General features: G+C 46.8%; 1 protein-coding gene and 1 pseudogene across 1 annotated transcript in view; one reads left to right on the forward strand and one right to left on the reverse strand.

Annotated features, from left to right (window-relative positions):
• Positions 1-6,486, reverse strand: part of CAND2 (cullin associated and neddylation dissociated 2 (putative)) — a 38,159-nt gene extending 31,673 nt beyond the window's left edge. The window contains exon 1 of the mRNA XM_007985277.3: positions 6,344-6,486. Within this exon, the coding sequence (XP_007983468.3) occupies positions 6,344-6,411 (68 nt within the window). The 5' untranslated portion in view covers positions 6,412-6,486. The remainder of the gene's footprint in view (positions 1-6,343) is intronic.
• Positions 6,487-13,360: 6,874 nt separating this feature from the next.
• LOC140709771 (keratin, type I cytoskeletal 18 pseudogene) lies at positions 13,361-15,088 on the forward strand (annotated as a pseudogene).
• Positions 15,089-25,231: the final 10,143 nt, after the last annotated feature.

Here is a 25,231-nt window from a genome sequence, read left to right on the forward strand (position 1 = left end):
GCCCTGGTGGATTTGGGCAGTACCTCAGGGTTCCCCTAGAAGTAGACCTTAATACAAAGATTCGAGGTCAAATGCACTCCTGTGTCACATGATGATGTTTTGGTAAATGAGAGGCAACATATACGATGGTTGTCCTGTAAGATTATAGTGAGGCTGCCCTATATAGGCATGCCATTTTCATCTTTTCTACCTTATTTTTACTGTACCTTTTCTATGTTTAGACACACAGATACCACTCTGTTACAGCTGCCTACAGTACTCAATACAGGTGCGTAGCCTGGGAGCAACAGGCCGCACCATATAGCCTGGGGCTGTAGTAGGCGCTACCATCTAGGCTGTGTAAGCACACTCTATGAGGTTCACACAAGGACAAAATTGCCTAATGATGCACTTCTCAGAATGTCTCCCTGTCGTTAAGTGCCACATGACAGTGAATTATTTGGGCAGTGGGTATGGTTGGGCTACAAGGAGACCCACATGTGTGACACCAACTGCCACATGGTGGCAGACTAGGAATGGCCCAGCATGCTGGCTAAATGCATAATGCTTCAGGGTGGTGGCTCCCGACCATTTATGCAGTGTGAACTTGGGCAAGTCATTTCACCTCTCCAAGCCTTAGCTTACCTGTCTGAAAACGGGGATGAGACTAGTATCTGCCTCATGGGGTTTTAAGTGCACATGGTGAGTGCTCAGTAAATGGCACTGCCATTATTATAACGACATCATCCACATCCCACAACAGCTGACAAAGGGATGCCAGAAGGTTGTTTTGTTTTGTTTTTTGAGATGGAGTCTTGCTCTGTCGCCCTGGCTAGAGTGCAGTGGCGCAATCTCAGCTCACTGCAAGCTCCGCCTCCCGGGTTTACGCCATTCTCCTGCCTCAGCCTCCTGAGTAGCTGGGACTACTGGTACCCGCCACCACACCCGGCTAATTTTTTGTATTTTTAGTAGAGATGGGGTTTCACCGTGTTAGCCAGGATGCTCTTGATCTCCTGACATCGTGATCCACCTGCCTTGGCCTCCCAAAGTGCTGCGATTACAGGCGTGAGCCACTGTGCCCAGCCAAGGGATGCTAGAAGGTTGAACAGACACCTTGTGTCCAAGTCAGAGCTAGAGGCCTACCAAACAGATGGAGGAAGGCGAGCCCTGTCCACTCCCATCTCAGAGAACTGGCTCGGTCCCTTCCCTTAGAGCAGTGGATCTCCAGCTATAGCCAGCATCAGAATCACCAGCAGGGCTTGTTAAACAATACTAGGCCCCATTCCCAGAGTTTCTGAATCAGCAGGTCTGAGTTGGGGCCCAGGAATCCGCATTTCTAACAAATTCTTGGATGATGCTGAGGGTCAGGGACCACCTTTTGAAAACCACTGCCCTATACCATGCTGATGGGCATGGGCATATTTTGGAGACCAGCACCAATAGCTGACTGGCTCACTGACCTAGGGTGGGCATCAGAGGCAAGGGCTACCCACCCAGAAAAATCAGGCTTTTGGTGTCAGGCCCCACAAATCCTGATGCCGTCCCAGGCATTTGAAACTGCAGTGGGAGTCTAAGCTGGAAGCCTTGGAAAGTTGAGGCTGGGGCCATTATTAGGCACCATTCCTGCCAAAATTAAGAGGGTAGGAGCAGAGGTCTAAAACTAGTAGCCCTCAGCTATGTCCAGCTTGCAAATGTGTTTTCAAAAATTTAAATTACTTGTCAACATTTGAACATTGGGAGAGTTGACATAAAAATACTGACTTTGGCCTGGCACAGTGGCTCACGCCTGGCATAGTGGCTCACCACTTTAGGAGGCTGAGGCGGGTGGATCACCTGAGGTCAAAAGTTCTAGACCAGCCTGGCCAATATCGTGAAACCCTGTCTCTATTAAAAATACAAAAATTAGCTGAGCACGGCGGTGAGCACCTGTAATCCTAGCTACTGGGAAGGCTGAGGCAGGTGAATCACTTGAACCTGGGAGGCGAAGGTTGCAGTGAGCTGAGATCGCACCACTGCACTCCAGCCTGGGTGACAGTGTGAGACTCTGTCTCAAAATAAAATAAAATAAAATAAAATATAAAATAAAATAAAATAAAATAAAATAAAAAATATAAAAAAATATAAAAATAAAATAAAATAAAAAAATAAAATAATAAAATAATAAAATAAAATAAAATAAAATAAAATAAAATACTGACTTCCAGGCTAGGTGCAGCAGCTCATGCCTGTAATCCCAGCACTTTGGGAGGCCAAGGTCAGCAGATCACTCAAGGTCAGGAATTTGAGACCAGCCTGGCCAACATGGGGAAACCCCATCTCTACTAAAAATACGAAAATTAGCCAGGTGTGGTGGTGCACGCCTGTAGTCCCAGCTACTTGGGAGGCTGAGGCAGGAGAATCACTCAAACCTGGGAGGCAGAGATTGCAGTGAGCCAAGATCGTGCCATAGCACTCCAGCCTGGGTGATAGAGTGAGATTTAAAAAAAAAAACAAAAACACCTGACTTCCAGATTATCTTGAAAACACAGTATTTCTGTAAAACGGGGCCTACAATCCCTGGTGACAATACCTGACTAGAGTCAGGTTGTGGTTGCCCTCTCCCCAGTTTACCTGGTCCCCACTAGGCCCACTTCACCCACTGACTGGCTCCTGCAGGCACGTGAGCAGAGTCTCAGAAGAAAACAGGACAGAGCAGCGAGGAGATACCACGAGGCTGCCTCGGAGAGAGCCTCCAGCTTTTGCTGGCCCTGCTGGGCCACTCTGCTGCCCCACACTGGCCCTGCTTTCCAGCATGGTTGAGCAAATCAACCAAGAGCCCTGACCCCAGCCTCCTGTGGCAAAAACTATCACAGCTGGGATTCTGGCTCTCATCTGTGCAGACTCAGACCTGCTCCTGGATGTCACCGCAGCCCACAGTGCCCTGTTACCAGGGGTGGACTGGTCGATGTCCTATTTATTTTTAACAGGTACATTAGCCACCAGTTGCTAGGAGAGAGGAGGAGGCTGGGCTGGCAGCACGGGCAGGATGGTAGGACTGACTGTGCCCACCTCTGGGCAAAGGTAAAGTGAAGGAGGAGGTTTGGATTTCAGCCAGGCCAAGGCCTGAGGTGGGCACATGCACATCTACGTCTGCTCAGCTAAGGGGACACTCTGAGATAGCATGCAGGGTCTCCAAGTTATGTTTCTGCTGCAGTCCATGGGGGCCCAGCTCAGCCTGGCAACCCAGGTGATGTGCCTCTTTGCCCAAGATAGGCCTCCTGCCCCTGCTCCTCTTCTCCACCTGTTGAGCTCCTATTCACCCATCAAGAGCCCAGCTCAAATGTCCCAGCTCAGGGATGACTGACCACCCTGCCCTACCCCTGCATTCACAGCCCCTAAACACGATGTTCTGACAGGATCCTTTCAGAGCACTCTGCACCCCTCCTTTATAGCACTTCTCACACTGCAATACAAGTCTGGCCACCAGAGCATCTTCTCCATTGGACTGTACACTCACTGAGGGCAGAGGACCATCAGGTTTATCTCTGGGACTCCAGGCTCAACAAAGAACAGGTCTGCAGGGGGCTTTGTCGGGGAGGGTGAGGGCAGGAGGAGAGGTAGTGAGAGAGCTAGCCCTTAACAGAATTTACAGCCAAATAGCCCGAACTCAGAAACCAACTCTTCTGAAGTATGCCTCAGCATTTCAGACACCCCTGGTTCCTGCAGACACTGGCTCTCAGAGAAAGCAAGCCATATTTTACACGTGTTATGTGTGCAGGGATGGGAGAGGGAAGGAAAAGTATATAATTTGGTGGATAAGAGCTTGAGCACCAAAGTTTGGCTTTAAGTGAGTATACTGGTCTTGCCATTTATCAACTAGGTGACATTGGGCAACTACCTCCTTTTCTCTGGGCCTCATATTTTCCATATATAAAATGGGAACTTTTCTTTGCCCTACCTCATAGTATCCTTGGGAGGTTTCAATAGGACAACCAGCTCTTAGCATGAGGTAGTAAGAAAACTAGGCTCAGGGAGGCTGCACAAACTGCCTGAGGTAACAGCAAACTGGGCGGAAAACCAGCCCACCACACACGTCTCCTGGCTTCTCAATCACTACTACTGTGTTTTCAAGAACAAGACCCGCAAGGGTACTCGTTTTGACTGTTGGAGCCTCTGTGGTAAAGGGGCACCTCCTGCCCATAAAGCCAGGGCCCAGGAAGAACAGGAATCAAAGGTCTCCTCCACCCAACCTGGGACCCTCATTTGCAGTCACTGCCCCCCTCCAGGAACCAGAGGACATAGTCTCAGTTTCATTACAGAGAAACCCTAGAGGCAACTCAGCTGAAACCCTTGGCCACACGGGCGCCTGGACAGCTGGTCTGCAGGACCCAGCACCCTGGTATTCGGACTTTAAAAATAGACACCATTCTCACATGCTTGGGGTGGTTTTAAGTGTTCTCCAGGCCACTGGCAGAGACAGGCTGAAAGGACTTCTCGGGCTCTAGCTGGCAGGGCCAACTCCCTCTCCCAGAGACTGGACCTGAGGCCTGAGAGATAGTAGCACAAATCCCCTAGGCCACTAGCCAGCTATGTGACCTTGGGCAAGTCACTGCACTCCTCCAAGCCTCCGGAAAACAGGAAGATCAATCACTACCACCCATGGGTGGACTGAGATTACATGTGGAGTGCACAGTAGGGAGCCTGGGACCCAGCGAACATTCACTAAGCACCTACTGTGTACCCAGCACAGGTGCTGGGGCACTAAGAGAAAGTGCATAGTCCCGGTGGCCCAGGAGCTCAGGGTCTCCCAGGGCTGAAGTGATCTAGCAGAAACATGAGAGGAGGCATGATGGGAGCTAAGGAGAGGTGCCTAATCCTGCTGGGGTCAAGAGGCATCCCAAAGAATTATAGGAGCTGTCAGATGAAGGGAGGAGGTCAAGGGAGAGCAAAGAATCCCCCTAGTGAAGGTTCAGAGAGGGGACAGGGCATGGCAGATTTTGAATGTGCACAGAATCATAGCAGTGTCCATTTATTAGGCACCGACTCAGTACTTTTTCATCGTTACCCCAATCCTCAGAGATGAGTTCTGTTACCCCCGTTTTATAGAAACAGAAGCACAGAAAACTCATGGGGGTTAAGTTACTTGTCCTTGGTCACACAGCCAGTGAGTGATGGCAGCTGGGATCTGAAGCCAAGACCTTGGATCCCAGGCTCTATTAATGTGGGGGACTCTTGAGGGATACTGAGGAATGGGCTGCAGGAGAAGAGTAGGAGTCAGACTACCAGAGCAGGTCTCAGTCTCCTAACCTGTCAGGGGGCTGGAATCAGAGGGGCTCACTAAGATCTTGGCCTCTGTATTAGACTGGCCTAGATTTGGACTAAGTCTCCCACTTCCTGGCTTTGTGACTGAACCTACACCCTTCATGCCTGAGACTCAGTTTCCCTATCTGTAAAATGGGGACAAAGTGAAAAAGTGTTCACTGAGTCTCCAAGGTCTTCTTTCAGCTGGAGGGGCCAGAACTGGCCATGAGACCACGGGCCAATCCCTTTTCCTCCCTGGGCCTGTTTCCCCGGAGAATGCAGGTGGAAACTCATTGGACCAGATGTTTCCACCGTTCTTTTCAGCTCTATTCCTGTGGTTCTGTGATGCTGTGAGAGGGGGAAAAAAGGAAAAAGGGAGTGGGGAAGCGGAGTGGCACACAAAACCTAGAAGGTCCCACCCCAACCATCACCTACCTGTGACTGGAAAGCCAGACTCAGCCCAGCCCCCTCCTTTAGGCTGGGTCTGAACAATCCCCAGGAGGGGAGGGAGAGTGGGAGGGAGGGGTCCGGGTGATGTTGAGAAGCGGACATCACTGAGGGTGCCAGTGAGAAAGTCAGCAGGGGATAGCGGTCCCGGTCCCGGGAAGGGTCCGGTTTCAGTGCGGAGGAGAGGGAGGTGCTGGGGTCCCCAGGGAGAGGCGGAGGGCTTCACCGTGGACTTGCTGAAGGTGGTGGGGGATGGGGGTGCTGGGGCATCAGTTGCGGGGGAAGAAAGGGGCCGGACATACAGAGGGAGGAGAGGCCGAGGCAGGGTGCAGAGGGGCGGAGTTGGGGATCTGATGGGGGATGAGAGGCCGGGCTGAAGCCTGCACGGTGGGAGACGAAGCAGGGACTGGAGTCGCGGAGGGGCAGGACCGCCACTAGGGGAGAACGGCCGGAGCTTCAGTGGGGACCACGAGGCAGGAGTGGGTCTGTGGGGAGGGGGCGCAGCTTAACGCAGGGAGAAGAGAGAAGAGGCAGGGGGCTGCATGGTCATGGGGGATGGGCTGGCACTTCGGGAGGGGAAGAAGGCCCCCGGCTTTACAGCGGGAAGGAGAGGCCAGGGGCCGGAGGCGGGGTGCACCTGAAGTCCTTGTCGCTGGACGTCATCTTCTCCAGGAGGCTGGAGATGTGGAAGGCGGCGGTGCTCATGGTGGCTGCGCGCCGCGGGGCTGGCCGGCGGGAGGGAATATGGCGGCGCGGGCGCCCCCTCCCTCGCCAGCTGCGCGGGCTGCGCTCACTAGACAGAAATAGCAGCTCCCGCCCCGCCCCGTGCTCACGCCTTGGCCATGGCGGCTGCGGGAGGCGGGCGGGCCTGGGCCTGACTCGGTGGTCTTGGCCCCAGCCCCAGCCCCTGCCCAGCTAACAGTGCAGCGCCGGCTTGCACACCCCCAGAGACGGGGAGCTCACTACCGGGCCACCACCTCGTTGTTATTCCCCTAAGTGCCAGCTCTGTCTTGCGGCATGGACATGATATCAGAGAGTCTCAGGTTCGAATCCCAGTTCTGCCTCTTCTGCTGTGTAGCCTTGGCCAAGTTACTTTACCTCTCTGAGCCTCAGCTTTCTCATCTGTGGGCATTCAAGAAACAGGACCTATCAACCAAAGTTGGTCAGGCCAACCAAAGGACCCCTCACCCAATCCCCTCACCCACGATGCTTGCCCGCCCCTGAGCCAGACAGCATCTGGGGAATGAACTCAGTCACACAAGGCTCCCTGCCTGCCATCCCCAACCCTCAGGATGGCAGGGTCAGTTTCTTCATTTTTTTTTAGCAATGCAACTGAGGCCAAAAGCAAAGGGATTTGCTGAGGGTCACACAGCTAATGAATCTGGGATGGAGTCAGGATTGACTGCAGATCCCTTAATATCCTGGGCAACAATCCTTACAAAAAGATTCTGTGCTTCAGAACCAGACAAGCCTGGCTTCAAATCTCTGCTAGGCTGCTTCCTGACTGTGTGATCTTGGGATAATGAAACAACCTCTCTGGGCTATGTTTTTCTCACTCATAAGGATAAAATAAATCTTTATTAAATTGACACCCCCCTTGAACACCTGTTATTATGAGGTGCCTAGGTTCTATACAATAGGGATGCAATGCGGCAGGGTGTTAGACACAAATGGCCCCTGCCCTCTGGGGACTTTACACTTTAGTGGAGGAAATAAGCATGAAGGAAGAAAGTGATTAGATAAGGAAAATAAGAGCTCTTCAGAAAATAAAATAGTTCCTGGAGCATGGAGGGGCAACTTTAGCAAAGGTCAGGGAGGGCACTTTTTGAGGAGGAGACATTTGGGCTAAAACCTCAACAGATGAAGCAGCTGGGCAAAAGTTTGAGGGAAGAGCTTCCCAGACAGAGGGAGCAGCAGGTGCAAAGGTCCCAAGGTGGTGGCCGGGCGCGGTGGCTCAGGCCTGTAATCCCAGCACTTTGGGAGGCCAAGGTGGGTGGATCATGAGGTGAGGAGATCGAGACCATCCTGGTTAACAAGGTGAAACCTCGTCTCTACTAAAAATACAAAAATTAACCGGGCGTGGTGCCGGGCACCTGTAGTCCCAGCTACTCTGGAGGCTGAGGCAGGAGAATGGCCTGAACCCGGGAGGCGGAGCTTGCAGTGAGCCAAGATTGCGCCACTGCACTCTGATTTGGCTGACAGAATCCATCTCAGAAAAAAAAAGGAAGAAAGAAAAAGATAAGGCTGTGGCTGACTGGGCACATTGGCTCATGCCTGTAATCCCAGCATTTTGGGAGGTTGAGGTGGGTGGATTGCTTGAGCTCAGGAGTTCAAGACCAGCCTGGGCAACATGGTGAAACCCTGTTTCTACAAAAAAATGCAAAAATCAGCCGGGCGTGGTGGCACATGCCTGTAGTCCCAGCTACTTGGGGGGCTGAGGTAGAAGAATCACTTGAACCTGGGAGGCAGAGGTTGCAGTAAGCCGTGATCGCACCACTGTACTCCAACCTGGGTGACAAAGTAGACTCTGTTTCAAAAAAAGGAAGGGAGGGTCTGGGCGCGGTGGCTCACGCCTGTAATCCCAGCACTTTGGGAGGCCAAGGCGGGCGGATCATGAGGTCAGGAGATGGAGACCATCCTGGCCAACATGGTGAAAATCCGTCTCTACTAAAAATACAAAAAAAAAAAAAAAAAAATTAGCCAGGTGAGGTGGCGGGCGCCTGTAGTCCCAGCTACTCAGGAAGCTGAGGCAGGAGAATGGCGTGAACCCAGGCGGAACTTGAAGTGAGCTGAGATCACACCACTGCACTCCAGCCTGGGTGACAGAGCGAGACTCCGCCTCAAAAAAATAAATAAATAAAAGGGAGAGAGGGAGGGAGGGAGGAAGGAAGGGCAGGATATGGCTGGAATGGAATGAGATCAGTCTTCAACTGAGGAAATGAGGACAGAGAGGCAGACAGGGGCCAGATTACTTGAAACCTTTCAGGCAAAGGCAAGGAGTTCATATTTTATGTGGGAGCACTAAAGAGGCACTGGAGGGCATAAAGCAAGAAGGTAACTTGATCAGTTTTTGTTGTTGTTGTTGTTGTTTTTGAGACAAAGTATCGCTCTGTCGCCCAGGCTGGAGTGCAGTCAGTGGTGTGATCTCGGCTCACTGCAACCTCTGCCTTCTGGGTTTAAGCAATTCTCCTGCCTCAGCTTCCCGAGTAGCTGGGACTACAGGCACGCGCCACCACATCCAGCAGAATTTTGTATTTTTAGTAGAGACGGGGTTTCACCATGTTGGCCCAGATAGTCTTGAACTCCTGACCTCAGGTGATCCACCCGCCTCGGCCTACCAAAGTGCTGGGATTACAGGCGTGAGCCACTGCGCCCAACCAGATCAGTTTATTTTATTTATTTAATTAATTTAGTTATTTGTTGAGACGGAGTCTCGCTCTATTGCCCAGGCTGGAGTGCAGTGGCACAATCTCGGCTCACTGCAACCCCCGCCTCCTGGGCTCAAGCGATTCTCCTGCCTCAGCCTCCTGAGTATCTGGGATTACAGGCACGTGCCACCACGCCCAGCTAATTTGTATATTTTTAATAGAGACAGGGTTTCACCATGTTGGCCAGGAGGCTGGTCTTGAACTCCTGACCCTCAGGCCTCCCAAAGTGTTGGGATTACAGGCATGAGCCACTGCACCCGGCCTGGTTTTTTAGAAAGATCTCTTTGGTGCTGAACAGTCCACACAATCAAGAATCAGGGTGGTTTGGGCCAGGCGTGGTGGCTCATGCCTGTAATCCCAGCACTTTGGGAGGCCCAGGCGGGAAGATCACCTGAGGTCAGGAGTTCAAGACCAACCTGGCCAGGCGTGATGGTGTGTGCCTGTAGTCCCAGCTACTCAGAAGGCTGAGGCAGGAGAATGCCGTGAACCCGGGAGGCAGAGCTTGCAGTGAGCCAAGATCCCTCACCACTGCACTCCAGCCTGGGGGACAGAGCGAGACTCCATCTCAAAGAAAAACAAAAAAAAAGAATGAGGTTAGTTTGCATTGGGGGAACGGTGGTGAAGATGGGAAGATTCGGGTTATGTCGTGGAAATAGAATACAGCAGTTTCATTTGAGGATTGAATTCACTTTTTTTTTTTTTTTTTTTTTTTGACACAGGGTATCGCTCTGTTGCCCAGGCTAGAGTGCAGTGGCATGATCACCGCTCACTGCAGCCTCCACCTCCCGGGCTCAAGCCATCCTCCTGCCTCAGCTACCTGAATAGCTGGGACTACAGGCACACACCACCACACGTGGCTAATTGAATCCACACTGTTGAATGGGGTGATGATTACAGGTATATATTTGTAAAAATTAATCAAGCTGTACTTTGCTATATGTAACTGTTGCCTCAATAAGAAGGAGGGAAATAGGCCGGGCTTGGTAGCTCTAGCCTGTAATACCAGCACTTTGGGAGGCTGAGGTGGGTGGATCACTTGAGGTCAGGAGTTTGAGACCAGCCTGGATAACATGGTGAAACCCCATCGCTACTAAAAATACAAAATTAGCCAGGTGTGGTGGCATGTACCTGTAATCCCAGTTACTCAGGAGGCCGAGGCAGGAGAATTGCTGGGAGGTGGAGATTGCAGTGAGCCAAGATCATGCCACTGCACTTCAGCCTGGGCAAAAGAACCAGACAAAAAACTGAGCAAAAAATAAGAAAAAAGAAAAGAAAATGAAGTAAGTACATAGTTTAATAGGTCTTTTCCTATTTCATAATATTTTTGTAATAATTTTATGAGTCAGTGCATATGATTTTACAAGTCATATATTTTTATGGGTAAGGAAAAGGGAGGAATTAGGAGTTTTTAGTTGGAGCAGCTGAGTAGATGGTGGTGCTTTTTATGGGGATGAGGAAGTCAAGACAAGAAACCTTTTGATGGGAAGGAGGACTTGAAAACTGCAATCTGTTAACTTGAAATTACCTACTAGACATCCACGGAAAATGCCATGTTGACAATTGAATGCATTAGTTGCATCAGGGGAGAATTCCTGGTTGGAGATATAGACGGGGGAAGGTCTCCACACAGAGGAAGTATTTAAAGCAATAAAAGTGTACAGGCCGGGCACGGTGGCTCACGCCTGTAATCCCAGCACTTTGGGAGGCTGAGGAGGGTGGATCACGAGGTCGGGAGATCGAGACTATCCTGGCTAACCCGGTGAAACCCCATCTCTACTAAAAATACAAAAAAAAAAAAAAAAATTAGCCGGGCATGGTTGCAGGTGCCTGTAGTCCCAGCTACTCGGGAGGCTGAGGCAGAATGGCCTGAACCCAGGAGGCAGAGCTTGCAGTGAGCCGAGATCCCACCACTGCACTCCAGACTGGGTGACAGAGCGAGACTCCGTTTCAAAAAAATAAATAAATAAAAGTGTACAAGGTTATCAAGGATGCAGGACAAACAGAACTCTTTCATTTTTTGTTTTGTTTTGTTTTGAGACAGGGTCTCACTCCACCCAGGCTGGAGTGCAGTGATGTGATCTCAGATCACTGCAGCCTTGACCTCCCAGGTTCAACCGATCCTCCTATTCAAGCCCCACAAGTGGCTGGAACTACAGGTGTGAGCCACCACACCTGGCTAATTTTTGTATTTTTTGTAAGGACAGGTTTTGCCATGTTGCCCAGGCTGGTCTCAAACTCCGGAGCTCAAGCAATCCACCCGCCTCAGCTTCCCAAAGTGCTGGGATTACAGGAGTGCACTACCACACCTGGCCCCAGAACTCTCTAATATGATGGTAGTGGGAGCTTTAAATGGGTAAAACTACATTGATACAAACTGTTTGTCCATATTTACAAAAGCTAAGCATGTGTCTACCTTGATGTATTCAGATAAGCACTTTCACTCTGAGGCATATATTCAAGATATATGAATGTATATGTGTTCATCAATAGAATGTTCAGGCCAGGCACAGTGGCTCACACCAGTAATCCCAGCACTTTGGGAGGCCAATGTGGGTGGATTACCTGAGGTTAGGAGTTTGAGACCAGCTTGGCCAACATGGTGAAACCTCATCTCTACTAAAACCACAAAACTTAGCCAGGTGTAGTGGCAGGCACCTGTAATCCCAGCTTCTCCAGAGGCTGAAGCAGGAGAATCGCTTGAACCCCGGAGGCGGAGGTTGCAGTGAGCCAACATCCTGCCATGGCACTCCAGCCTGGGTGACAAGAGTGAGACTCCCATCTCAAAAAAAAAAAAAGTTCAGACAAGACTTCTTCTGAATAGCCAAAAATTGGAAAACAACCCAAGTGTTCATCAACAGGTGAATGAATAAACAAACTGTGGTAGTTCATAAAATGGATTATATAGCAATGAAAATTAATGAACTACTGCCATGTGCAATGACATGAATGAATCTCAAAGATATTGTATTGGCCAAAAGAAGCCAGATGCAGGAGTTTATACTATATGTGGTTCCATTTGTGTGAAGTTCAAAAACAAACAAGGTGCAGTGGTGCATCCCTGTAATCCCAGCACTTTGGGAGGCTAGATGGGAGGGTTGCTTGAGCCCAAGAGTTCAAGACCAGCCTGGACAACACAGTGAGACCCCATCACTACAAAAATATTTTTAAAAAATCAGCCAGGTGTGGGCTGGGTGTGGTGACTCATGCCTGTAATCCCAGCACTTTGGGAGGCTGAGGCAGGCGGATCACCTGAGGTCAGGAGTTTAAGACCAGCCTGACCAATATGGCGAAACCATGTCTCTACTAAAAATATAAAAATTAGCCGGGCGTGGTGGCAGGCGCCTGTAATCCCAGCTACTCAGGAGGCTGAGGCAGGAGAATCACTTGAACCTGGGAGGCGGAGATTGCAGTGAGCCGAGATCGTGCCACTGCACTCCAGCCTGGGGGATAGAACGAGACTTTGCCTCCAAAAAAAAAAAAAAAAATTGTTTTCACCAATTTTTCCGTCAATGTCCTATTCCTGTAGAAGGATCCAATTCAGGGTTACTTGTTATATTTAGTTTCCAGGTCTCTTCAGTATCTTCCAATCTGTGACTCTTTCTCCACCTTCTCTTGTTTTTAATGACCTTGATACTTTTTAAAAGAACTGGTTGGCTATTTTACAGAATGTCCCTCAGTTTGGGTTTGTCTAAGGCTTTTCTCGTGACTAGGTTGAAGTTACGCATTTTTTGGCTAGAATACAGCACAAGCAGTGTTATGCTTTCTTCAGTGCATCGGAGCAGGGGCTTTGTGATGTCACTAAGTCTTCTCACTGCTGGTGTTAATCTTGATCACTTAGCTAAACTGTGTCTGGGTTGAGTTTCTCTACTATAATGTTGCTATGTTTCTCTTTGTAATTAATAATTTTATACTTTTTGTAAATTTGCATTTAAATTTTATTAACTTAAGAAATTGCACCGAATAAATATCTTGGAGATTTTTTGAGATGACCAAAATATCCTATTTCTCCTCAAAATTCCACCTACTAATTTTAGCATCCATTGGTGGATCTTTCTTTTATGAATATTACTGTTTAATGGTGATTTTTCTATTTCCCTGTTTCTCTTTTTTTGAGACAGGGTCTTGCTGTGTTACCCAGGCTAGAGTGCAGTAATGTGATCTCAGTTCACTGTAGTCTCGACTCCTGGACTTAAGTGATCCTCCCACCTCAGCTTCCTAAGTAGCTGGGACTACAAGCTTGTGCCACCATGCCTGGCTAATTTTTTGTAGAGATAGGGTTTCACTGTGTTGCCCAAGCTGGTCTCAAACTCCTGAGCTCAAGTGATCCTCCCATCTCAGCCTCCCAAAGTGCTGGGATTATAGGAGTGCACCATTGCATCCAGTCTCCTTCTACATTTATTAATTAAAACTCTTCTGGAAGGAAGATATGGTCATTTCTCCCCCATTTATTTATTTTTCAATTATTTATTTAAATCTGTGGTCTCTGGCCAGGGACAGTGGCTCATGCCTGTAGTCCCAGCACTTTGGGAGGTCGAGGCAGGAGGATTACTTGAGCTCAAGAGTTCAAGACCAGCCTGGGCAACATGACAAAACCCCATCTCTATTAAAAAATAATAATAGGTAGTCGGCAAAGCTGAGTCCTGTCCTCTCGTCCTCCTCCCCGGACAGCATGAGCTTCAGCAATCACTCCACCTTCTCCACCAACTACCGGTGCCCGGGCTCTGTCCAGGTGCCCAGCTATGGCGCCCAGCTGGTCAGCAGCATGGTCAGCGTCTATGCAGGCACTGGGGGCTCTGGTTCCTGGATCTCTGTGTCCCGCTCCACCAGCTTCCAGGGCAGCATAGGGTCCGGGGGCCTGGCCGCGGGTTTGGCTGGGGGTCTGGCAGGAATGGGAGGCATCCAGAACAAGAAGGAGACCATGCAAAGCCTGAAAAACCACCTGGCCTCCTACCTGGACAGCGCCTGGAGACCGAGAACCAGAGGCTGGAGAGCAAAATCCGGGAGCACCTGGAGAAGAAGGGACCCCAGATCAGAGACTTGGAGCCATTACTTCAAGACCATCGAGGACCTGAGAGCTCAGATCTTTGCAAATACTGTGGACAATGCCCGCATCGTTCTGCAGATCGACAATGCCCATCTTGCTGCTGATGACTTTAGAGTCAAGTATGAGATAGAGCTGGCCATGTGCCAGTCTGTGGAGAACAACATCCATGGGCTCTGCAAAGTCACTGATGACACCAATGTCACTCAGCTGCAGCTGGAGACAGAGATCGAGGCTCTCAAGGAGGAGCTGCTCTTCATGAAGAAGAACCACAAGGAGGAATTAAAAGGCCTACAAGCCCAGACTGCCAGCTCTGGGTTGACCATGGAGGTAGATGCCCCCAAATCTCAGGACCTCACCAAGATCATGGCAGATATCCAAGCCCAATATGACAAGCTATCTCAGAAGAACCAAGAGGAGCTGGACAAGTACTGGTCTCAGCAGATTGAGGAGAGCACCACAGTGGTCACCACGTAGTCTGCCGAGGTTGGAGCTGCTGAGATGATGCTCACAGAGCTGAGACATACAGTCCAGTCCTTGGAGACAGAGCTGGACTCCGTGAGAAATCTGAAGCCCATCTTGGAGAACAGCCTGAGGGAGGTGGAGGCCCGCTACACCCTGCAGATAGAGCAGCTCAATGGGATCTTGCTGCACCTGGAGTCAGAGCTGGCACTGACTCGGGCAGAGGGACAGCCAGACCCAGGGGTATGAGGCCCTGCTGAACATCAAGGTCAAGCTGGAGGCTGAGTTTGCCACTTACCACTGCCTGCTGGAAGATGGTGAGGACTTCAATCTTGGTGATGCCCTGGAGAGCGGCAACTCCATGCAAACCATCCAAAAAACCACCACCCGCCAGATAGTTGATGGCAAAGTAGTGTCTGAGACCAATGACACCAAAGTTCTGAAACATTAAGCCAGCAGAAGCCAGGTACCCTTTGGGGAGCAGGAGGCCAATAAAAAGTTCAGAGGTAAAATAATAATAATAATAAATTAAAAATCAATAAATATGTGGTCTCCTGTATATTCATTCTGTACTTTGGGTTACAATCCAATAACATTACCATTTATTTTGTTCCTCAAATTGCTCTTGGTTTGCCCATTGAGAGCTTCTTCAGGTTGGCTCCTGTGTTCCTTTGACAAGCCCCCATTCTTTTTGGAGGATTTTCTTTCTTTCTTTCTTTTTTTTAAATAACAAAAGATGTTCTAGGCTTATCTTATATTTTCCCTGTTCTAACCCTATAATCACCATCTACTTTTCTAAGGAGCACTGGTTCCTTTTATTGGAAAGTGGTACTTAGAAACCAATATCTGGGTTCTGGCTATGCTCATTGCTACTGAGATGTCATTTCTTCCAGGCCCTCTCAGAGGACAAAGCTATAAAATATGTATGTGTATACTAACTCTCACACACATACATCTCTATCTATAAAAAACTCACAAGTTCATAGAGATCTCTGATTTCAACCCAACACCAAAGAGTTCATTCTATCCCTCTATCTTTTCTTGTTTGTAACTATTTTCTTTTCTTTTTTTTTCCTTTTGAGACAGAGTCTTGCTCTGTTGCCCAAGCTGGAGTATAGTGGCACAATCTCAGCTCACTGCAGCCTCTGCCTCCCAAGTTCAAGCGATCCTCCTGCCTCAGCCCCCCAGAAGCTGGAACTACAGGCACACACCACCACACCCGGCTAATTTTTGTATTTTTAGTAGAGGCAGGGTTTCACCATGTTGGCCAGGCTGGTCTTGAACTCCTGACCTCAGGTGATCCACCCACCTCGGCCTCCCAAAGTGCTGGGATTACAGGCATGAGCCACTGCAGCCGGCCATTTGTATTGACAGTAATAAATCTTGTTCTCATTATCTATATTTACTTATTTGTTCAATCCTAGTATACATATACACTACTTGCAGAATTGCTAACCCATACTCCAGTGAGAAACAAATTTGCTAACTAGAGTACAGTATTTATATGCAGTTCTTTTTGTCTGTAGCCTTACGGAATCCCGTTCAAATTATATATTCTACAGTTAAACTTAAGTTAGGTCTTTTCCATCCCTTTGGTATGGTCTGTTATTTATTTGGAATAAAGTTAGGTTGATTTGCTAGTGTTTGTATTCCAGCTTGGGTTTCCCCAATGTTCTGGTTGGTTTTAATTGTTTTTTTATCTGGGGAGTATGTGAAACATTACTATTGTTCCTAGAGTCAAGGCTAACCAAAAAGGTATACTCAGTAAAGTGTCGCTTCCATACTTTCCTTCTTGTCACCCCATTCCAACATACCCCCTGTAGGTAGCCAAACTCTTTAATTTCTGGTTTACCTTTCCTAGATTTATTTTGCACAAATGAGCAGAAATGTGTATTTTCCTATAACCTCTTCTTTCTTACACGACCAGTAGCATGCCATGGATACTTTTTTGCACTTTGCTTTCTTTCCCCCTTAACTGTATATATGGAAATCACCCCATATCAACTCACAGAGATCTCATTCATTTTTTCAGCTATATGGTACTCCATTGCTGGAGATATCATAGTTTATTCAACCACTCTTCTATTTATGGACATTTAAGTTTTTTTTCCAATATTTTGTAATTATAAATAATGCTGCAACGAATAGCCTTATAAATATGCATTTTCTTTCTTTTCTTCTGAGACAGGGTCTCATTTTGTCACCAAGGCTGGAGTGCAGTGGCATGATCATAGCTCACTGCACACTTGACCTCCCAAGCAATTCTCTTGCCTCAGCCTCCCAAAGTGCTGGGATTATAGGTGTGACCCACGGCACCCAGCCTCATGTTTTTTATCTTCAGGTAGATTCCAAGGGGAGGGATTACTGAGTCAAAAGGTAAATGCATTTGTAGCTTTCTTAGCTACTGCCAAATTCTGCTCCACAAGGGCTGTACCAGTTTGCATTCTCACCAGCAATGTAAGAAAATGTCTGTTTCCCCACAGCCTATGTGTTATGCAAATGAATGTGTTGTCATGCATTTTAGTCTTTGTCAATCTTATGGGTGAGAAACAGTATCTCAGTGTTGTTTTAATTTGCATTTCTCTAATTATGAGTGTGATTTTTTTCAAATGTATGGAGGCCCTTTTTATATCTTTTTGTTAATTATCTATTAATATCTTTCTCCCATTTTCTATCCAGTGTTTAGTTCTTTGTTCCTCACATTTCTTAAAATAATCTTTTAATTTTAGAACAGTTTTAGAATTATGGAAAAATTGTGAACACAATAGAAAGACTCCTGTATCTCCACATCCAGTTCCCCATATTATTAACAATTTTACATTGACATGGTATATTTGTCACAATTAATGAACCACTGTTGATACATTATTATTAACTAAAAGACTATATTTCTTTCAGGTTGCCTTGGTTTTTACCTAATGTCCTTTTTTTGTTTGTTTTTTGGGGTTTTTTTGTTTTTGTTTTTTTTTTGAGATGGAGTCTCACCCAGGCTGGAGTGCAGTGGCACAGTCTTGGCTCACTGCAACCTCTACTTCCCGGGTTCAAGTGATTCTCCTGCCTCAGCCTCCTGAGTAGCTGGGACTACAGGCATGCGCCACCATGCCTGGCTAATTTTTATATTTTTAGTAGAGATGGGGTTTTGCCATGTTGGCCAGGCTGGTCTCTAACTCCTGACCTGAAGTGATCCGCCCTCCTCAGCCTCCCAAAATGCTGGGATTATAGGCATGAACAACTGCGCCTGGCTACCTAAAGTTCTTTTTTGGTTCCAGGATACCACCTTTAGTTGTCATGTCTCCTTAGGCTCATCTTGGTTATGATAGGTTTGTATTAGACTGTTCTCACACTTTTATGAAGAAATACCCAAGACTGAATAATTTATAAAGGAAACAGGTTTAGTTGACTCACCGTTCTGCATTGCTGGGAAGGCCTCAGAAACTTATATAGCATGGTAGAAGGCAAAGAGAAGCAGGCACCTTCTTGACAGAGTGGCAGGATGGAGTGAGTGCAAGTAGGGGAGATGCCAGACGCTTATAAAACCATCAGATCTCATGAGAACTCACTCACTATCACGAGAATAGCATAAGCGAAACCGCCCCCATGATCCAATTACCTCCACCTGGTCCCACCTTTGACACGTGGTAATTATGGGAATTACAATTCGAGATGAGATTCGGGTGGGGACACAAAACCAAACACAGTTATCACAGTTTCTCAGACTCTCCCTGTTCTTGATGATGCTGACAGTTTTGAGGAGTACTGTTAAAGTATTTTACAGAATGACCTTCAGCTGAGATTTGTCTGATGTTTTTATTATAATTAGACTGGGGTAATGAGCTGCTGCAAGGAAGACCACAGAGGTAAAGCATCATTCTCATCACATCTCTGGGGTGCATAATATCAGCATGAATTATCACTGTTGATGTTAACCTTCACCACCTAGCTTGAGGTAGTGTTTGTCAGGTTTCTTCACTATAAAGTTATTCTTTTCCCCCACCTCCCTTTCCATACTCTACTTTTCAAAAGAAAGTCACTACGTGCAGCCCACATCTAAGGAGTGGGGTGTTATGCTCCACTTCCTTAAGGGAGGATTATCTACATAAATTATTTGAAATTGTTCTGCACTAGATATTCATCTATTCTCCCACATTTATTTATTTATTTAACCATCTATTTATATAAGTATGGACTTATGGATATTTTATACTTTGAGTTCTAATCCAATACTACTTTACTTTTTTTTTTTTTTTTTTCAATTGTTCCAGCTTTGGCCATTGGGAACTCTTTCAGTTGGTTCCTGTGTTCCTTTGACATACCCTGATCTCATGTGTCCATGTGAGTGTGTGCGTGTTTGAGCACTTCCTTATTTACTGGCATTAGAAGATGCTTCAGGCTCATCTTGCATATTTCCTGAAAATCAGCTATTTCTCCAAGTATCCCTGGTTCCTTTTACTGGAGAATGGTATTAGAAATCAAGTTTTGGCTGCTAGATATAATTGTTCCTACTGGGGTGTCATTGCTTGTAGACTCTCTCAGCTGATAGACAAGGAGATAGATGTACGTATACTAATCCATGCATATCCACATATCTATGTATATTTCTATATGTAATTATTTGTATCTCTATTAAGCTAAACACAAATTTATACTGATGTGTCCAATTTGAATCCATTATCCAATGGATAATTCTAGCTTCCTCCCCTTGTTTCACTATAACTCCTACTCCAACAACGAGAATCCTGGCCACTCATTTACCCAATTCTCCAAGTATATATATATATATATATATGTGTGTGTATATATATATATACACACACATACACATAGTGATATCACAGTGGCTAACCTGTACCCCATGGGAAACAGCTTCACAGACTAGAGGATAGTGTTTGTATATATCTTCTTGTGTCTTTAGTTTTGCAGATTCCATTCATTTCCAAAGTTACTTATGAGGTAGGAGATCAACAGGACTTCTTTTCACAACCCTCCTTATCTAAACAGGATTTACAAAGAAGGCAGCCCAAACCAATTAGGACCAAGATGGCCACGAAAGCAACCTCTAGTTACCCTCACTGCTTATTTGCATTGGCATGTCACTTCCACCAGTGCCACGACCGTTTACAAATGCTGCCATGGCAACGACCCAGAAGTTACCTTATATGATTCTGGGGATGCCCCGCCCCTTTTCCAGAAAGTTTGTGAATAACTCACCCCTTATTTTGCACATAATTGAGTGTGAGTATAAATAGAGCTAGCCAGCAATCCAGTAGTGCTACTTTAGGCCACTCTGCCTATAAGATAGCCCTGTTCTGTCTGTGGAGCAGCCATTTTGCTGTACAACATTGCTCGAATAAACTTGCTTTCTTCACTGTCGGCTCCCTCTTGAAATCTTTCCTGAGTGAAGCTAAGAACCCTCCCAGACTGAGCCCCGGTTTTGGGATCTGCCTGAATTACTTAGGTCAGCACCTTTCTCCCACCCTGCATTCAGTGAGGTGGTTGCATACATTTATAATGCAGTCGCATTGTTTCATCACATTCTGCTTTCCACCCCGAAATCCCCTGACCTCCTAAATGATTTTAGAAACTTTGCACATGTTAAGATTCATCCTTGCCGGGCGCGGTGGCTCAAGCCTGTAATCCCAGCACTTTGGGAGGCCGAGACGGGCGGATCACGAGGTCAGGAGATCGAGACCATCCTGGCTAACACGGTGAAACCCCGTCTCTACTAAAAAGTACAAAAAACTAGCCAGGCGAGGTGGCGGGCGCCTGTAGTCCCAGCTACTCCGGAGGCTGAGGCAGGAGAATGGCGTAAACCCGGGAGGGGGAGCTTGCGGTGAGCAGAGATCCGGCCACTGCACTCCAGCCTGGGTGACAGAGCCAGACTCTGTCTCAAAAAAAAAAAAAAAAAAAGATTCATCCTTTGTGCTGTAAAGTTCTATAGGTTTTGACAAATGCATAGTGTTGTGAATTCACTATTAGAGTATTATATATAGTTGCTGTATATACCTTCATCATCCTAAAAAATCCCCTCTGCTTTATCTAGTCACCTCTTCCTCCTCCTTCTGGAGCACCTGGCAACAACTGACCATTTTACTGTCTCTATAATTTTGCCTTTTTTTTTTTTTTTTGAGATGGAGTCTCATTCTATCGCCCGGGCTGGAGTGTAGTGGCGTGATCTCCGCTCACTGCAAACTCCGCCTCCTGGGTTCATGCCATTCTCCTGCCTCAGCCTCCTGAGTAGCTGGGACTACAGGCACCTGCCACTGCGCCTGGCTAATTTTTTGTATTTTTAGTAGAGACGGAGTTTCACCGTGTTAGCCAGGATGGTTTTGATCTCCTGACCTCATGATCTGCCCGCCTCGGCCTCCCAAAGTGCTGGGATTACAGGTGTGAGCCACCGTGCCCGGCCTATAATTTTGCCTTTTACAGAATGTCATATAGTTGGAAGCATACAGAATATAGCCTTTTCAGACTGACATCTTTTACTTAGTAATATGCATTTAAGATTCATCTATGTCTTTCCACGAGAACTGCAGAACTTAGCCGGGCGCAGTGGCTCATGCTTATAATCCCAGCACTTTGCGAGGCTGAGGCAGGCAGATCACCTGAGGTCAGCAGTTCAAACCAGCCTGACCGATATGGTGAAACCCCATCTCTACTAAACTACAAAAATTAGCTGAGCATGGTGGCAGACACCTGTAATCTCAGCTACTAGGGAGGCTGAGGCAAGAGAATCGCTTGAACCCTGGAGGTGGAGGTTGCAGTGAGCCAAGATCATGCCATTGCACTCCAGCCTGGGCAACAGAGCGAGACTCGGTCTGAAAAGAAAAGAAAAAAGGGAAGGGAAGGGAAGGGAAGGGGAGGGAAGGGAAGGGAAGGGGAGGGAAGGGAAGGGGAGGGGAGGGGAGGGGAGGGGAGGGGAGGGGAGGGGAGGGGAGGGGAGGGGAGGGGAGGTAGACAGAACTCTTGGCATATAACAATCCATCTAAACCCCTGCACTAAGAGATTTGACCATAAGAACATGTCCCTAGAATGACCCCAGACCTTGTTAAAATGGCTGAGAAAGCTCAAGTTGCCTGGAGAACTTACTGTCTATTCTAGCCAATATCTCATGATAAGCCTCTGACCTCCCTTTCTTAAAGCATGTACTAGAAACAGCTTACAATTGCGAATATGTATCTCTTATAACTCAGAAGAGTTTTTCTCAAGGACCTGAAAGCCATTCCTCTGAAATGTAATCATCAGGAACGTTTCATGATGTTAGGGCCTCTGTCTCTCACTCTCTGAGGGAGGATAGAACAGAGCTGGCCTAATTGCACTGACCAGCCCTCTGTAATTTTTCAGTTCTCTGATTCTACAGAGACCCGCTCTCCTGGCTCCCTCATTCTCCCTTTTAAACATCCAAATCACCTCTGTACAAATTGGAATGGAGCTCAGCTCTTTCCCCTGCTGTCAGTAGTTACTGAATAAAATCTGTTTTCACTGCTCTAACTAATGTCTGGCTGTGTTTATCATCAACAATAGTGCATTTCTTTTTATTGCTGAAGAATATTCCATTTTATGGATGTACTGTAGTTTGTTTACCCATTCACCAATCAAAGGACATCTTGGTTGCTTCCAGTGTTTAGCTATTATGAATAAAGCTGCTACAAACATTCATGTGCGGGCTTTTGTGTGGAGGTAAGTTTCAGATCAGTTGCATAATTACCTAGGAATGCGATTGCTGGCTGGAAGGTACGGTAAAGCTATATATATGGTAAGCTTATAAGAAACTGCCAAAACTGTATTCCAAAGTGACCGTACCATTTTGCATTCCCACTAACAATGAATCCAGTTGCTTCACATCCTTACCAGCATTTGGTGGTGTCAGTTTTTTGGATTTTAGCTATTAGAGTAAGTGTGTAGTGATTGCTCATTGTTGTTTTAATTTGCAATTCCCTAAAAACAAAAGAGGTTGGCTGGGCACGGTGGCTCACACCTGTAATCCCAGCACTTTGGAAGGCCGAGGTGGGTGGATCACCCGGGGTCAGGAGTTCATAACCAGCCTGACCAAGATGGTGAAACCCTATCTCTACTAAAAATACAAAAATCAGATGGGCATGGTGGCATGTGCCTGCAGTCCCAGCTGAGGCTGAGACAGGAGAATTGCTTGAACCCAGGAGGCAGAGCTTCCTGTGAGCTGAGATTTCGCCACTGCACTCCAGCCGGGGGAACAGAGTGCAGAGCGAGACTCTATTTCAAAAAAAAAAAAAAAAAAAAAAAAAGAGGTTAAGTATTATTTTGTGCCTATTTGCTATCTGTATTCTTCTTTGGTGAGCTATCTGTTAGGATCTTTGTAACATTATTAAATGGGTTGTTTGTTTTCTTACTGTTGAATTTTAAGAGTTATTTGTATATTTTTTGATGTAAGTCCTTTACCAGAAATGTAATTTGCAATTATTGCTTCTCAGTCTGTGGCTGCTTTTTTTATTCTCTTAGCAGTGTCTTTGGTATAGCAGTAAGGAAGTCCAACTTGGGCCGAGTGCAGTGGCTCACACCTGTAATCCCAGCACTTTGGGAGGCCAAGGCCGGCAGATCACGAGGTCAACAGGTAGAGACCAACCTGGCCAACATGGTGAAACCCCGTCTCTACTAAAAATACAAAAATTAGCTGGACGTGATGGTGCATGCCTGTAGTCCCAGCTACTCAGGAGGCTAAGGCAGGAGAATTGCTTGATCTCAGGAGGCAGAGGTTGCAGTGAGCCAAGATCCTGCCACTGCACTCCAGCCTGGCAACAGAGCGAGACTCCATCTCAATAAATAGATAAATAAGTAAATAAATAAATAAATAAAAGAAATAAAGTCCAACTTTTTTCTTTCATGAATCATGCTTTTAATGTTGTATCTAAAAACTCATCGCCAAACCCAAGCTCACACTGATTTTCTCTTATATTTTCCTCTACGCATTTTATAGTTTTATGTTTTGCATTTAGGTCTATGATTTTTATTTCTTTTTTTTTTGAGATAGGGTCTCACTCTGTTGCCCAGGCTGGAGTGCAGTGGTGCGATCTCAGCTTACTGCAACATCTGCCTTCCAGATTCCAGCAAGCCTCCCACCTCAGCCTCCTGAATAGCTGGGACCAGAGGCGCATGCATTTTTGTATTTTTAGCAGAGGTGGGGTTTCACCATATTGGCCAGGCTGGTCTCGAACTCCTGGACTCAAGCAATCTACCTGCCTTAGCCTTCCCAAAATGCTGGGATTATGGGCATGAGCCACTGTGCCAGGCCCTATGATTCATCTTGAGTTAATTTTTTGGAAGGTGTAAGGTCTGTGTGTAGTTTTTTTTTTTTTTTTTTTTACAGAAAAAGTACAAAAGTACAACTTTTCTTCTTCTTTTTCTTTTTCTTTTTTTTTTTTTTTGAGATGCAGTCTCGCTCTGTCACCCAGGCTAGAGTGCAGTGGTGCGATTTTGGCTCACTGTAAGCTCAGCCTCCCGGGTTTATGCTATTCTCCTGCCTCAGCCTCCCAAATAACTGGGACTACAGGCACCCACCACTGCGCCCGGCTAATTTTTTGTATTTTTTAATAGAGATGGGTTTTCACCGTGTTAGCCAGGATGGTCTCCATCTCCTGACCTTGTGATCCACCAGCCTCGGCCTCCCAAAGTGCTGGGATTACAGGCGTGAGACACCGTGCCTGGCCAGTCGACTATATTTTTTTCTAATATTTTTAGAAATCAGAGGAGCTCATTTTGTTTCCCAGGCTGGTCTTGAACTCCTGGCCTCAAGCAATCCTCCTGCTTCGACCTCCCAAGGTGCTGGGATTACAGGAGTGAGCCACCATGCCCAACTTTGACTATATTTTTGTAGATGTTTCTGGGTTCTCTATTCTTTCCCATTGACCTATTCATTCCTTTGTCAATACCAACCTGTCTTGATTACTATAACTTTATAGCAAGCCTTGAAATCAACTAGTGTTAGTTCTCTGACTTTGCTCTTCTTCAGTATTGTGCTAGCTACTCTAGGGTTTTTGCCTTTCCATGGAAGTTTTAGAATCGGTTTGTTAATGTCTACAAAATACTTTGCTGGGATTTTATTAGGATTGTGTTGAACCAATAGAACCAATAGATCAAATTGGGAAGAACTGACATCTTAACAGTATTAAGTCTTTACAACCTATGAACACAGAATATCTCCCCATTTATCTAGATCTTCTTTGATTTCTTTCATCAGGGTGTTTTCCATATACAGATCTTATACACATTTTGTAAGACTTATTCCTAAGTATTTATTTTTATAGGTGATGTTATACATTATATATATGCCGGGAACAGTGGCTCACATCTGTAATCCCAGCACTTTGGGAGGCCGAGGCATGCAGATCACTTGAGGTCAGGAGTTCAAAATCAGCCTGGCCAACATGGTGAAACCCCGTCTCTACCAAAAATACAAAACTAGCCAGATGTGGTGGCAGGTGCCTGTAATCCCAGCTATGAGAGAGGCTGAGGCAGGAGAATCGCTTGAACCTGGAAGGTAGAGGCTGCAGTAAGCTGAGATTGCACCCCTGCACTCCAGCCTGGGCAACAGAGTGAGACTCTGTCTCAAATAAATAAATAA

The sequence above is a fragment of the Chlorocebus sabaeus genome, chromosome 22, assembly GCF_047675955.1.
Source record: "Chlorocebus sabaeus isolate Y175 chromosome 22, mChlSab1.0.hap1, whole genome shotgun sequence".
Lineage (NCBI taxonomy): Eukaryota > Metazoa > Chordata > Mammalia > Primates > Cercopithecidae > Chlorocebus > Chlorocebus sabaeus.